The following is a 14,020-nucleotide window of genomic DNA, read 5'->3' on the forward strand; positions in this document are numbered from 1 at the left end:
CGAAGAATTGATGCTTTTGAACTGTGGTGTTGGAGAAGACTCTTGAGAGTCCCTTGGACTGCAAGGAGATCCAACCAGTCCATTCTGAAGGCGCTCAGCCCTGGGATTTCTTTGGAAGGAATGATGCTAAAGCTGAAACTCCAGTACTTTGTCCACCTCATGCGAAGAGTTGACTCATTGGAAAAGACTCTGATGCTGGGAGGGATTGAGGGCAGGAGGAGAAGGGGACAACAGAGGATGAAATGGCTGGATGGCATCACTGACTCAATGGACGTGAGTCTGAGTGAGCTCCGGGAGTTGGTGATGGACAGGGAGGCCTGGAGTGCTGCGATTCATGGGGTCGCAAAGAGTTGGACACGACTGAGTGACTGAACCGAATGGAACCGAAGTATGGTATGCTGCTGCTAAGTCACTTCAGTTGTGTCCAACTCTGTGCAACCCCAGAGACGGCAGCCCATCGGGCTCCCCTGTCCCTGGGATTCTCCAGGCAAGAACACTGGAGTGGGTTGCCATTTCCTTCTCCAGCGCATGAAAGTGAAAAGTGAAAGTGAAGTTGCTCAGACGTGTCCAACTCCTAACGACCCCATGGACTGCAGCCTACCAGGCTCCTCCGTCCATGGGATTTTCCAGGCAAGAGTACTGGAGTGGGGTGCCATTGCCTTGTGAAGTATGGTATATATTGGTATTAATATAATGGTATACGGTATATAATATATATATATATATACACACATATTTGACTGCATCATGTGACATGTGGTATCTTTGTTCCTCCACCAGGGTTGAAATCTGTGCCCCCTGAATATTAAGAGCCAAATCTTAACTACTCAACTGCCAGAGGAGTCCTGAACTGGCTTTATTGTTCAGCTGTTAAGTCCTGTTGAACTCTTTGTGACCCCATGGACTATAGCCAGACTCCTTGGTGCATGGGATTTTCTAGGCAAGAATACTGGAGTGGGTTCCATTTCCTTCTCTGAACTGGCTTTAAACAGAGGCTAATAAGGGACCCCTCCCAGCAAAGGGGTTTCAGCATTGGTTGCCTAGTTAATGAAAACTAGCCAGAGCAAAAGGAGGAGGGGACCACGGAGGATGAGACCGTTAGATAGCATCACCAACTCAATAGACAGGAATCTAAGCAAAGTCCAGGAGATAGTGAAGGACCGACAAGCCTGGTGGGCTACAGCCCATCGGGTCACAGAGTCCAACTGAACAACAACGAAGTCAGAGGCCAGAGTGACTGGTCGGCTTCAGGGAGCTCTGACTTTCAGTTCCCCCTTTCAGGGTGGTCCCCACTGTCTGGCCCTTACAAGCGGCTGCACACCCTCACTGTTGGGGGTCTCTGAAAGGTGGCATGGGAGAGGGAGTTGGGGGAAGGAGACTCAAGTCACAACTGTGCAACCCAAACCCCTCTTCCTCTTCATACTGGAAAGAACTGAAACAATTCAGTGTTTACCCCATTCCCCAGGCCGGCCAGGCGCAGAAAGAGAATGAGTTCTAGAAAACCAGGGCCCCAGCCCAGGCGGCAGGGCAAACCTGGGCTTTATCACTCCGGCAGCGCTGGGTGTTTCAGGGAGTTTGACTTCTGGTTGTCATAGATTGAGGCAGGCAAACAAACAGCCCGGGAGGTACCTCCCTTCTCCCTGCGCCCTCCCCTATCTTGCTACCCCCTGGCCCGCGACCAGCCGCCTCCCCTTCCCTCCCCGCCCCCTTCCCGGGCGCTCCGGGCAGAATCCACACGCCCAGCCGCCCGCCCTGCCACCGGCTGGCTCCGACCGCGCTCTGCTGGCGATCCCCCAACCAACTCGGCGTCAGGAGAACTAGCACCCCGGAGACCCGGCGCTCAGCCCTGCCTCCGCGTCCCCTGGGCCCCTGCCAGGCCCAACAACCACTCCTTTCTCGGTGCGCCGTGGCCCCTCTGGGCCTCCCGCGCTTGCCAACTGGGCCCCGCTGTGGCAGCCCACCTCCCGCGCCGCCCGCAGCCCCAGCGGGAAGGTGGCCGAGAAATCTCTTGTTTACTGGGCCGTGGCGATCCCAGGTTGGATTCACTTCCCCATTTCTACAGTTCCTTTCTGCCGATCCCTGACGCCCGAGGGGAAAGGGTGGCCACCAGCTGATCGGTAGATTGGGAGTCGGGTTGGGTACGGGGAGGGGAGGCGCTCGAACTTTCGGAAAAGTCCCCGGGCGGAGGGAGGGGCAGGACTCCGCGGTCAGGCTGGCGTGTCCCGGAGCGCAGAGGCCGCGGGGGCCGGGTGAAACACTGTACCTCGGGGAACTGAGCCGTGAAGGCTAATGGGGACAGGTCGGGACAGGAAAGCGGGACGCGGGGAGGGGAGCGCGCGCTAAGGTGGACCGTGTCCGGGACGATCCCAGGACACCCCGGCGCGGGGCAGTCGGACCCAGCGATACTTCTGCCCGCGGTCCCCAGTGGTTCTGGGCCCTGCCCACCGCGCTTAGGGGCGCGCGGGGTGGAGCTCCCACGTACAGTAGGTGACCCAGGTGCGGGGGAAGGATCGCGCGTGCAAGACACTCGGTGTGTGTTGTGTCCACGTGGGCAAGCTCGGATAGGGCAGGGGGCGCAGAAGGCGTGACAAAGACATCGACTTTGCGTCTGAGGGTGCCCCTCGCTCTAGTCCGGAGCAGCGAACTGCCCCGCGCGCGTCTCGCGGGAGAGCCAGGACGAAGGTGACAAAGGCTAGGTGTCCGCCCCAGAGAGACGCACCAAGGTGGCCCCCGCGCGTTGCTCGTGTGTGCGCGCGCTGGGACTCGCAGAGACCGAGAGCCCTCCGGCGAACTGTGTGGGGCAGCTCCCCAAGCCGCTTTCCGAAGGAGCGAAAGCCGAGTCCTCCAAGTGTGTGCGCGTGAGTGTGCGCGCGCCCGCGTGCGGGGGCGTGGCAGTAAACAGCAACAACCCACCCTCCAGCCGGGCCAGAAACTCTGATCTCCCTCCGCAGCCGGAAAGGGCGTCTAGTCGGAGCCAGGAGGTGAGTCCGGGATGGGCTGGGGGGAGGGCCGGCCGGGCTTTGTTACCTTGTGAGCGGATTGCCTGCACCTGGAGCCCCGCGGGCGCCCGATAAGTGCCTGAATGGAGGTGATGTCACGGCGATGCAGGCGTCGGCCCACCCTCGCCAAGAGAAAGGAGTCGAGCGCCCGGAGAGGCCAGCGCGACAGCGAGCTCAGGAGCGCAGCCAGCGCCTGGTCCCGCTGAGAGGCAGGCCCTGCGCCCCGATCCCCCGCCGGGGCCCCGCCACCTCAGGCCCCCCCACCTCAGGGTTGGGCCTGGCCCCGCGCCCTGCGCCGAGTCCCTCCCAGCCGCGCTCGCGCCCCGCCTGGAGTTGGCCCCAAACGCCGCGCCGGAGCTGGGCCGGCGGCGCGTCCCAGGTAAGGGGTTCAGCCCGCTCGCTCCGCCCTCCGCCGGCCGCTGGGAAGAGTAGGGTCGGGTCGGGCTGGCGGGGAGTGGGCGAGGGTAGAGGCCCGGGGTTGGGAGAACCGGGGGACGGAGGGCGCCGCTCCGACTCCGCTCGATCGCAGAAACTTTCCAAACCGAGTCGGCTGGGGACTGGGGGGTGCGAGAAGCCCGGCGCCGCGGCTCCGAGTTGGCGGCGAGGGCGAAATGCACCATCGGGGTCTCGCAGGACCGCCCCCTCCGCCCTCGCAGCCTCGCTGCGCGGGTCCGCGGGCAACAGTGACCTGCGGGCCGGCGTCCTCTCCGCTGTCCGCGACCGTGGATCGGGAGGGCAGGTTTCTGGGGCCGGAGGGAACGGGAGAGAGGCTGCAGCCTGCTCTTTCTGCTCCGCCATCCCGGGGAGCGTGGGTGTAGACCCCGGGGCCGGGGAAGACGGGGAGGGGAGCGCTCGGAGTCTTCCTGCGCCAAGTTCGGGATTTCGGTCCGTCGTTAAACTCGCGGCTTTTGGCATCGTGGCTTCTAGAACCTTTCCCTTGGCCCGCCCCTCCCCCACCCAGGGGCTTTCCTGCGCCCTTCCCCGCCGCGGAGGTGGAGTTGCGGCGCTCCTGCCGGGATCCACAGTTTTAAACCCCGCCAAACGCGATCATTTGAAAACTCCACGCTGTCGATCCTAAAACTCTGGGACCGGACTGTGTTGAATTTGGGTTTTGTGCTCCTGGAAGGTCCTTCCCGGAGCTTTTTTGTGTGGCTGGGGGAGGGCGTGCCGCTGGGGGTGGGGCGCATTCCGGAGTGGCTTTCTAGAGCGGACCCTTGGGTTGAGGACTCACGTGTTTCTGAACGCTCAGGCAGTTGGGGGCCAGATGCTCACCCTCGGGTGTGGGGGTGTAGGCTGGGATTCCCGGAAGCCCTCTAAACTCCCCCTCTTCACCCCCCGCAGCAACTTGGGCGCAGAGGTAGCTCCGTACAGGCCTCTCTGACTCCTCCTATTGGTTGGTTTAAAACAGATCCCCCCAGAGCAGAGGACGGAGATGGCAGGACCTAACCCGGGGCGGGGAGGCGGTGGGAGGCTGTCAGCGGGTCCACCCGTCTCTCTCCATGGGCTGCTGAGTGGTGGCAGAGCAGGAGGAGGGAGGCTGCTCAGTGGCAGTCTGCGCGGAACCTCTACCTGGCCATGGTACCCTTGACGGTAACCACTGACCGTGGGTCTGTATCTTCCTCTGCCCCCTTGAGCTGGGGGAGACAGACCAGGCCGGCAAGGTCGTGAGAGGCTCCAGTGCCTCTTTTCAGGATGTTTCTCAGGCTTGCGTGTGGCTGGCTGCCTCATCCTTGCGCAGTGAAGCCCACTCGGGGCTGGCTGGGCCTCGGAGCCCACCACTCTGCGGAGGGAACGAGGGAGGAGAGGGTTCTGGAACCGGATTGGGCCGACTCAATGGGGGCAGAGATGGGGGCAGATTGACTGAGCCTGGGGAAAGGCCAATTTCAGAGGTGATTAAAAATATTTGTATAACTGATTCCAGGGAGGTGAAGCAGAAGGGCTCCTTTGTCCTGAAAATAATCTGCAGTGTGATTATGGGCTGCAGCCATGGTCTGGGGGACACTCATAGGGTGGAAGGAGGTCCCCCTCCTTGGTCCTAGAGAACCTTCGAGCAGAAGCAGTCACTCCAAAGGAAGAGGCAGGGCTGGGATGGGGGAGAAATGAGCACTCAGTCTGTTTAGTGAGCGATTTTCCAGTGCCTCCTGTGTTCAGTGCAAGACTAGATGTTTCGGCGGATGCGGAGATAAACACATCTTGCTCACCTGGTAGACCTTAAAGCCAGGTAAAGGAGACACTGCACACACACGATTCTAACCATCGAGGCTCAGAAGACAGCCTGGAAATGCAGGCTCTAGCGACCCGCAGGGTGGAGAGTCTGGAGACCAAGCTGGTTCGTTTCCTCCAAGTCCTTTCCCCCTCGCCACCATCTTCAAAAATGGCATCCCTTGACTGGCTGAATCTGCATTCCTGGATGTGGAAGGACCTTGGGCCGAGCTCTTGAAGTCTCCCACTGGCCTCCAGGGGTCGATGTCCTAGGTAGTGGACAAGAACTAGGCCCACCTGGCCCAGTATTCCCACTTGAGCTGGTGTGTGCCTCTCTCCCCACTCACCCACATCGAGGTTCCCATGTTGGTGGGTCCAACAGGCTTAAAGCATAAGATTGGAACCAACAACAAAGTGAGAAGGACTCTGGGGTGAGGGCTGTGAGCGGCTCTGGCCCTGGCCCAAGTTCCTTTGAGGTGCTGGATTCTGGTGGGGTACCAGCAGGTATGGCTCTAAGAGCAAGACAGACTGAGAAGGATTTACGTCGGAGTCCCAGGACTAAATGGGAGCTGGCTTGGTTTTTGGTAATGAAATGGCCGTTAGGAGATTTGAACTTATAGCATCGGCTTAGTATCCTTTCCCCCGAATCCAACCAGGCTTTAGATTTTTTTTTTTAATCTTTATTTATATGGCCGTGTCCGGTCTTAGTATCATGAGGCATCTTCCGTTGCGGTGCACAACTCTCCACTTATGGCTCACGGGCTCAGTAGTGGTGACGCCCAAGCACCCGAGGGCAGGCTTAGTTGCTCTGTGGCATGTGGGATCTTAGTTCCCACTGACCAGGGATCAGACTTGCACCCTGCATTGCAAGGCGAAGTCTCAACCACTGGCCCACTAGTGAAGTCCCCAGACCTTAGATTTTATGTGGGTAAGAACCTCCATCAGGCCTTACCTTTGGCCTCCGTCTTTAACCAGGGATGAACGTGTCCTCAGCAAATGGATTGCCGATGCTTTTTTTGCCAGACTCAGATCTTAAAGCACAACCCTGGTAATGCCCTCACTGTGCAAAAAAACAGCCTTCAGTGGCCCCCACTGCCTTTAGCGTCATGCCCCAGACCCCTTCCCAGGAGCGTCTCTAATCTGTCGCCAGCCAGCTGCAACCTCCCTTTACAAACTCGGTTCATACGCACATATTGGTGAATTTGGTTAGAAGTTGAATAAAGTGCTGTTGAGAGGTCTTCTGCACCCTGGATCCTCCTCTGTGTTCCTGTATCACTTTTCTCTCTCCAGAGGTCGATACTTCTGTGTGGCTCTTTACCTGATTCTTCCTTGGGTGGTTTTCTTATGGACCTATCTTTTCTCTCTTTTCGATTTGAAATAACATTATCGGCAGCGATTGTGTTTGTTCATCTTTGTATTTTCCACTGCGTCTCAGAGAACTACTGTGCTTGGTCCCCGCGAGACGCACAGTGAATCACTGATTTAGAATAATTGTTGTAAACTGCAGCCTGGAGGAGGGAGGTGGGATGAGCAGTTCTCGAAGATGCACAGATTGCTGGAGGCAACGTCTGAGTGACCATTCTCAGGGTTCACTGCCACAGCTTCACCCCGAGTTCTAGCTGCTTGGCTGTGAAGCAGACGCACCCAAGATGGGCTTGAGTGCTTAGAATCCCTTAGCATGTCATCCATAAATTATCTCCTGGAACGGTTCAATACACCTTATCCATTAGCCCACTCCGATACCTTTTTTCTCTTCTTAGTCATTGTAAATAAAGTACAGTGTGTGCCTTATTGATTTACGATTACGCAAAGTCCCCTACAAAGCTTATTTAAGTCCTGATGTAGGGAAAACAAGCTTTTGTGTTGAAGTTGAGCGAAACTAGCTGCGTTATGGTACCATTTATTTAGGAAAACAATACAGTAAATTCACATAAGATTGTTAATTTATTAAAAGCTAATGATCAGGGTTTGGGGAAAAGCAAACTTTAATTGACAAATGAGGTGGTAGCCAGGAACGCTGAGAGACCTAAAATATTTTCAAGGGGCATGTAGGAGATCTTAAAGGACTTTGAAAGTTGATGGTCTTTTTATTACGTTAGTCTCAATTTGTGAGTTTTATTTTCCCTGACTTAGTAGCAGTGTCCTTCCTCTTATCAATTATGGAGAGTCAGTTTTCTTTGCCTGTTAGACATTAATTAGCCAGGAATAGTGGAAACATTAAAGGGTTTTGTTGTCGTTTAGTCAATAAGTCATGTCCGACTCCTTTTCGACCCCGTGGACTGTAACCTGCTAGGCTCCTCTGTCCGTGGGTTTTCCCAGGCAAGAATACTGGAGGAGGTTGCCATTTCCTTTTCCAAAGGCTTGTGGTGTGTTAGTTGCTCAGGCATGTCCAATTCTTTGCAACCTTGTGGACTGTAGCCTGCCAGGCTCCTCTGTCCGTGGGTTTTCCCAGGCAAGAACACTGGAGCAGGTTGCCATTTCCTTTTCCAAAGGCTTGTGGTGTGTTAGTTGCTCAGTTATGTCCAATTCTTTGCAACCTTGTGGACTGTAACCTGCCAGGCTCCTCCGTCCATGAAATTCTCCAGGCAAGAATACTGGAGTGGGTTGCCATTCCCTTCTCCAGGGGATCTTCAAGACCCAGGGTTTGAACCCAGGTCTTCTGCATTGCAGGCAGATTCTACCACCAGGAAAACTCCAAAGGAAGGGTTCAGCTCAGTTCAGTCTCTCAGTAGTGTCTGACTCTTTGCGACCCCATGGACTGCAGCACGCCAGGCCTCCCAGTCCATCACCAACTCCCGGAGTTTATGCAGACTCATGTCCATTGAGTCGGTGATGCCATCCAACTATCTCATCCTCTGTCGTCCCCTTCTCCTCCTGCCCCCAATCCAAAGGGTTGCTGCTGCTGCTGCTGCTAAGTCGATCAGTTGTGTCCGACTCTGTGCAACCCCAGAGACGGCAGCCCACCAGGCTCCGCCATCCCTGGGATTCTCCAGGCAAGACACGAGTGGGTTGCCATTTCCTTCTCCAGTGCCTGAAAGTGAAAAGTGAAAGGGAAGTCGCTCAATCGTGTCCGACTCCTAGCGACCCCATGGACTGCAGCCCACCAGGCTCCTCCATCCATGGGATTTTCCAGGCAAGAGTACTGGAGTGGGGTGCCATTGCCTTCTCCATCCAAAGGGTTAGTGGTACACAAATCCACCCTCCACCTTCAAAGCAGAAGAAAGATAGGGAGGAGGATCATGCCATTCCCCTCCCAGCCACTAGTAGTCACTATAGCCCAGGAAAGCTTGTTCAGGTTGCTGTCCTAGAAAGTGCCTGGGTCCAAGAGGTAAGAGAGGAAGAGGCAGGTTTACCAACCATTTACTTGACCACAGTGCAAATAAAAGACCGCCTTCTTGCCTTCTAGCTACAGGGTCTTGACGTCTTCCATTACAGATGAATTCCTTTGGGCTTTGCTTTGCCCTTGCCTTGTTCTTGCTTTTAAAATGTTAATGCCTCATAGGAGGATTTTTGCGTTAAGTCATTAACTCCCTAGCTGGGAAATATGTTAAATTTTATCCTTGACTCTTTAACAACTTGAGCTTCCAAGGAACTTGGATTCCGAAGAGAAGTGTTGAAGAGAAGAGTTGGGACTAAGAGTGGGAAAATGAAGGGCAGAAAGGGTCAGTGGTAGGAAGACATCAGGGAAAAATGTTGATACATACAACTTTTCGGTCATCTCTTCACTGTCTGGTAGCAGTTTGTACCTGTTCCTGGTGCTTCTTAAATACTCACTGAATGGATGAATGCATGGCTGATTCTCTGTGGACTTGGGCATCACAGGGACAGACTGGAGGGTCAAGCGGCTGGCCATCTGAACTCTGGGAGTCCCGGGGCAGAGAGGAGCTGAGCGCTTGGTGAACTTGCTTGTAAACCTCACCCCCATCCTAGCTGCAAGAGCTCAGGGAATATTTGGGTCCAGGTTACGATCAGTGGAGGGAGATGAAAATTTAGCACAGTTTCCTCCTCTTCCATGCCTGGGAAGAGGAATGACAACTGGGCTTCATCTCGTTTGTCTCTCTGGTTAGTTGGCAAGAGTCCCGGGAGTTCTGTGTTAAGAAGGATTCTGGGAACTTCTTGGCAGTCCAGTGGCTAAGATTCTCTGCTCCCCATGCAGGGAGCCCAGGCTTGATCCCTGGTGTGGGAACTAGATCCCACACGCTACAATTAAGAGCTCACATGCCACAAAGAAGATCCAAGACCCCCACGTGCCCCAACTAGTGCAGTCAAATGAATACATACATGAATAAATAAGAATAAAATAAAGTAGGATTCTGGGAACTTGCGTGGTAGTCCAGGGGTGAAGACTCCACACTTCCACTGCAGGGGGCATGAGTTCAATGCTTAGCCAGGGAGCTAAGATTTCACATGGCACTCGGCGCGGCCATAAAAGAGAGAGGGAAAAAGGATTCAGGAGCTCAGAGGGCTAGACCCAAGATGAATGCGCCCAGGTCCAGGACTGGTGGGGAGCAGCACCCTGTGTGTTGGGGTCTGGCCCGAGGGACTGATTTAGCCTTTTCTCCCCTCCTTCTCTAGGGACCCAGCTGGAGCCTGGCCTGGCATCCAGGATGGCCATCCACAGAACCGTGCTGATGTGTCTGGGACTGCCTCTCTTCCTGCTCCCAGGGGCCTGGGCCCAGGAGCAGGCCCCGCCCGGCTGCAGCCCGGACCTCAACCCCCTCTATTACAACCTGTGTGACCGCTCTGAGGCTTGGGGCATCATCTTGGAAGCCGTGGCGGGGGCAGGCGTCGTCACCACCTTCGTCCTCACCATCATCCTGGTGGCCAGCCTCCCCTTCGTGCAGGACACCAAGAAGCGGAGCCTGCTGGGGACCCAGGTGTTCTTCCTGCTGGGGACCCTGGGCCTCTTCTGCCTCGTCTTCGCCTGCGTGGTGAAGCCCAGCTTCTCCACCTGTGCCTCCCGGCGCTTCCTCTTCGGGGTCCTGTTCGCCATCTGCTTCTCCTGCCTGGTGGCCCACGTCTTGGCCCTCCACTTCCTGGTCCGGAAGAACCACGGGCCCCGGGGTTGGGTGATCTTCCTCGTGGCCCTGCTGCTGAGCCTCGTGGAGGTGATCATCAACACGGAGTGGCTGATCATCACACTGGTGCGGGGAGCTGGCACAGAGGGCAATGCTCTGGGCAACGGCAGTGCGGGCTGGGTGGCCGTCTCCCCCTGCGCCATCGCCAACGCGGACTTCGTCATGGCGCTCATCTACGTGATGTTGCTGCTGCTCTGCGCCTTCTCGGGGGCCTGGTCGGCCCTGTGCGGCCGCTTCAAGCGCTGGCGGAAGCACGGGGTCTTCATATTGCTCACCACGACCGCCTCCATCGCCGTCTGGGTGGTGTGGATTGTCATGTACACCTACGGCAACCGGCAGCACAACAGTCCCACGTGGGACGACCCCACGCTGGCCATCGCCCTCGCCACCAATGCCTGGGCCTTTGTCCTCTTCTACGTCATCCCAGAGGTCTCCCAGGTGACCAGGTCCAGCCCGGAGCAGAGCTACCAGGGGGATCTGTACCCCACCCGAGGCGTGGGCTACGAGACCATTCTGAAAGAGCAAAAGGGCCAGAGCATGTTTGTGGAAAACAAGGCGTTTTCCATGGACGAGCCAGCCTCAGGTGGGTCACGGGACACCCTCCTCGGGTCCCCTCTTGGTGGTGGCTTAGTTGCTTAGTCGTATTCGACTCTTGTGACCTTATGTACTGTAGCCCGCCAGGCTCCTCTGTCCGTGGGATTTCCCAGGCAAGAATATGGGAGTGGGTTGCCATTTCCTTCTCCAGGAAGGTCCCCTTTATTAAAAAAAAAATTTTTTTTGAAACTTTTTATTTTATATTGCGGGATATTCGATTAAGTGTTGTGATATTAATAGTTTCAGGGGAACAGCAAAGGGACTCAACCATGCCTATACATGAATCTTAATTTTTTTAAAATTGTTTTAATTATTAATATTTGGCCACGCCAGGTGGCTTGTGGGATCTTAGTTCCCCAACCAGGGATTGAACCCCAGGCCACGGTAGTGAAAGCACCAAGTCCTAACCACTGGGCTGCCAGGGAATCCCTGCAAGGTCTTCTTTTATTCCGGGTGACTTATTGCAGGACTGGGGACTAGTCTCCCGAGCAAAATGGGAGGTGCCTGAGAATATCCAGAGTTCTCTGCCATCAAGTTCCTAAACTCCATTTTTAAAAAAGATTTTTTTCTCTATACTCATGCAATTCGTTAGTGTATTTTCATTGTAAAATCTGACACATTAGGGATAAAATTACCCTCCACTGTCTCCCTAATTCTACCCTGTTCCTTCCTCTTCTGTCCATAGAACTGATCCCTGTGGACTGGTATTTTCCCACCAGGTGCCTCAGTTTCCTCATCTGTAAAATGGGGATAATAGTGCCTCCTGTTTCATAGGATTCAGTTAATGCATCTTTTTTTTTTTATTTTTGAGCCATGCTTCATGGCATGGGAGATCTTAGTTCCCCAACCAGGCATCGAACCCATGCCCTGTGCAGTGAAAACACAAAGTTCTAACCACTGGAACTCCAGGGAATTCCCCAATTACTGCATCTGCCTGGCCTTTGGAAAATAATCCAGAAGTATTAGCTATCTGCTCTGTATTAGCTCTATCAACTCTGTATTACTATTATTTTTCTGTCATTATTATCCCTCCAGAGCTTGTTCTTCTATTACATACATATCCATAGTCTTAACTTCCTTTAAAAGCTTTTCCAGTTAAAAATTTTCCCTTTCTCATGAAAATGTGTGTGCCACATGCTGACCTAAGCAGCACCCACTATTCAATATCCAGCTTGTCTCCAAGCTCCTGCCCTGGCTCTTTGTTAATGGGATGGGGTTCTCCTCCGGAACCAGCACTCGGGGTGCCAGGCAGGAACAAAGCCTCGAGTTTTGGAATTAAGGGCACCCCGGAGGTGGAAGTGGCAGGAAGTGGGGGAGAGAAGCCCCCTCAGCCTGTGGCCAGGCCCCCCTCGGGAGCTCCTGGGAGGCAGGAGCGGGTGGCCATTCTCTGAGAGACTTGTCCGGACACGCTCCCAGCTCCCTAAGGAAGGAGCCTTCTGCAGTTCCTCGTCAGGACCACTAGTGTTTACAGAGCACGAACCGAGTGCCAGGGCCTGAGCCTCCTGGACTTGCCCTACAGCCTGCATCTCGAATGCTCTCTTAGCCGGCTGGCTGCAGCCCCTTCATCCGCCGTGACCCGGAAAGCCTGGACTCTGACCCCGGCCTGTGCTGATCAAGGCTTTTGGGGGCTTAAGACTTGACCTGCCTGATTGTGGAGCACAGACCAGCTCTGGGGCTTCTGCCAGGGGTCAGAGGCCAGGGAGGCTGCAGAGTCAGAGCTCTCGGCCTTTTCTCTGTAAGCTGAGGTCCCCGTGATCCCAGCTTTGGGGAAAGGCTCAATCCTCACGCTGCCAAGCGCTGATCTTTGACCTGCCCCCCGGGGTGGCCCTGGCACATGCACAGCCTGGGGCCACTCGGGGAACAGGGCAGGGGGCGGTGGGTGAGCCTCACAGACAAGTGTTGGGAGGAGCCTCGGCCGCCCCCACCTCGGCTTCCAACCGCTGCCTGTTTGTCAGGCCCAGGCGTTCTCAGCCTTTGTCCTCAAGGCAAACACTTCTGGGGCTGTGAGAGGTTTTTTTCCTTTTATTTTTTTCTAAATGGAAAAATCAATTGAGTGAGCCCGGCACTTAGGAGGCCCTATAGAATTGTGGTCCCTCCGAGCCTCGGGGCCATCAGCCGGCCGGAGACCAGCATCTGCTGCCCCGGCCCCCAGGGCTCAGCCCGCTCCCCGGACCCCAGGAATGGTCAGCAGTTCTCCACAGCTGCAGCGCACAGCAGGGCAGGACAGGTCCGGAAATCGACAGCCCCAAAGACACAGGGGAGTGTTTCTGAAGCTGAAAATAGTTCTGGAAACTTGCCAAGGGGCCACAGGGTTGGATGTGCCTTCAGTGCCCTGGGGGGGTTGAGGGGGACAGGTAGTGACTCTGGGTCCTGGGCAGTCAGCACCCACTCTGCCCCATGGAGACTCTCGGGCGGTGGGCTCCCTGCTGTATTTACCCCGGCGCCTGGCAACTGGCCCGCAGCAGGAGAGGCCAGAGCTGGAGGCTGGCCATCTTGGAAGGCCGCCGAAGGTCCATGTGCCCGTCTTGGCCTCTGGCCCCGGAGGGCGGACGGGGATGTGAAGATTGCTGACGGAGCGTTTTTTGGTAGGAAGGGGTCTTGCGCTGCAGGAAAACCCGAGGGGAAGGCAAACATGCTTTCCATGCCTCCAAACAAAGGGATGCTGGGCTCCAGTGGGGGGGGTCCCCAACACCTACGGCCTCACCCCCAGGGCTGCCCCAGCCCCCCTGTCCCTCTCCCTGCTCCCTGGGGAGCCTCCCTTGAGAGCAGGAAAGGGAGCTGAGAGCCCAGCTGGAGAGCCTCCCTTGAGGGCAGGAAAGGATGCTGAGAGCCCAGCCCTGGAACGGCACCTATGTCTCCTTGCAGCTAAGAGACCGGTGTCACCATACAGCGGGTACAACGGGCAGCTGCTGACCAGTATGTACCAGCCCACCGAGATGACCCTGATGCACAAAGCCCCGGTGAGTGGGGTCCCCAGGTCCCTGTGACCCTGCTGGAGCCGGGGGCCCAGTGCCCGCAGGGTGGGTGGAGGCGGTAGGGAGAAGGCTGACTCTGCGTCCAGTGGGTCAGCCTTGGGGAACCCAGGACCCACAGTGCCGTTTTCCTGGGAGTGACAATCCCTGCGGCAGGGGAGGGCCCGCCCGCCCC

The 14,020-nt window shown here is 56.1% G+C and overlaps 1 protein-coding gene across 5 annotated transcripts in view; it reads left to right on the forward strand.

Moving 5' to 3' along the window:
• Positions 1–1,733: 1,733 nt before the first annotated feature.
• GPRC5C (G protein-coupled receptor, class C, group 5, member C) overlaps positions 1,734–14,020 on the forward strand; it is a 17,575-nt gene continuing 5,288 nt past the window's right edge. For 2 of the 5 annotated variants that reach the window (XM_010856107.1, XM_010856108.1), the window contains exons 1-3: positions 2,059–3,378; positions 9,777–10,862; positions 13,739–13,833. In XM_010856107.1, coding sequence (XP_010854409.1) covers positions 9,809–10,862; positions 13,739–13,833 — 1,149 coding nt within the window. In that variant the 5' untranslated portion in view covers positions 2,059–3,378; positions 9,777–9,808. Of the gene's footprint in view, positions 2,036–2,057; positions 3,379–9,776; positions 10,863–13,738; positions 13,834–14,020 lie in introns of those variants that run through there. The other 3 variants (XM_010856106.1, XM_010856104.1, XM_010856105.1) reach the window with 3 other exon arrangements.

The sequence above is a fragment of the Bison bison genome, unplaced genomic scaffold, assembly GCF_000754665.1.
Source record: "Bison bison bison isolate TAMUID 2011002044 unplaced genomic scaffold, Bison_UMD1.0 scf7180017864371, whole genome shotgun sequence".
NCBI classification, from domain to species: Eukaryota; Metazoa; Chordata; class Mammalia; order Artiodactyla; family Bovidae; genus Bison; species Bison bison.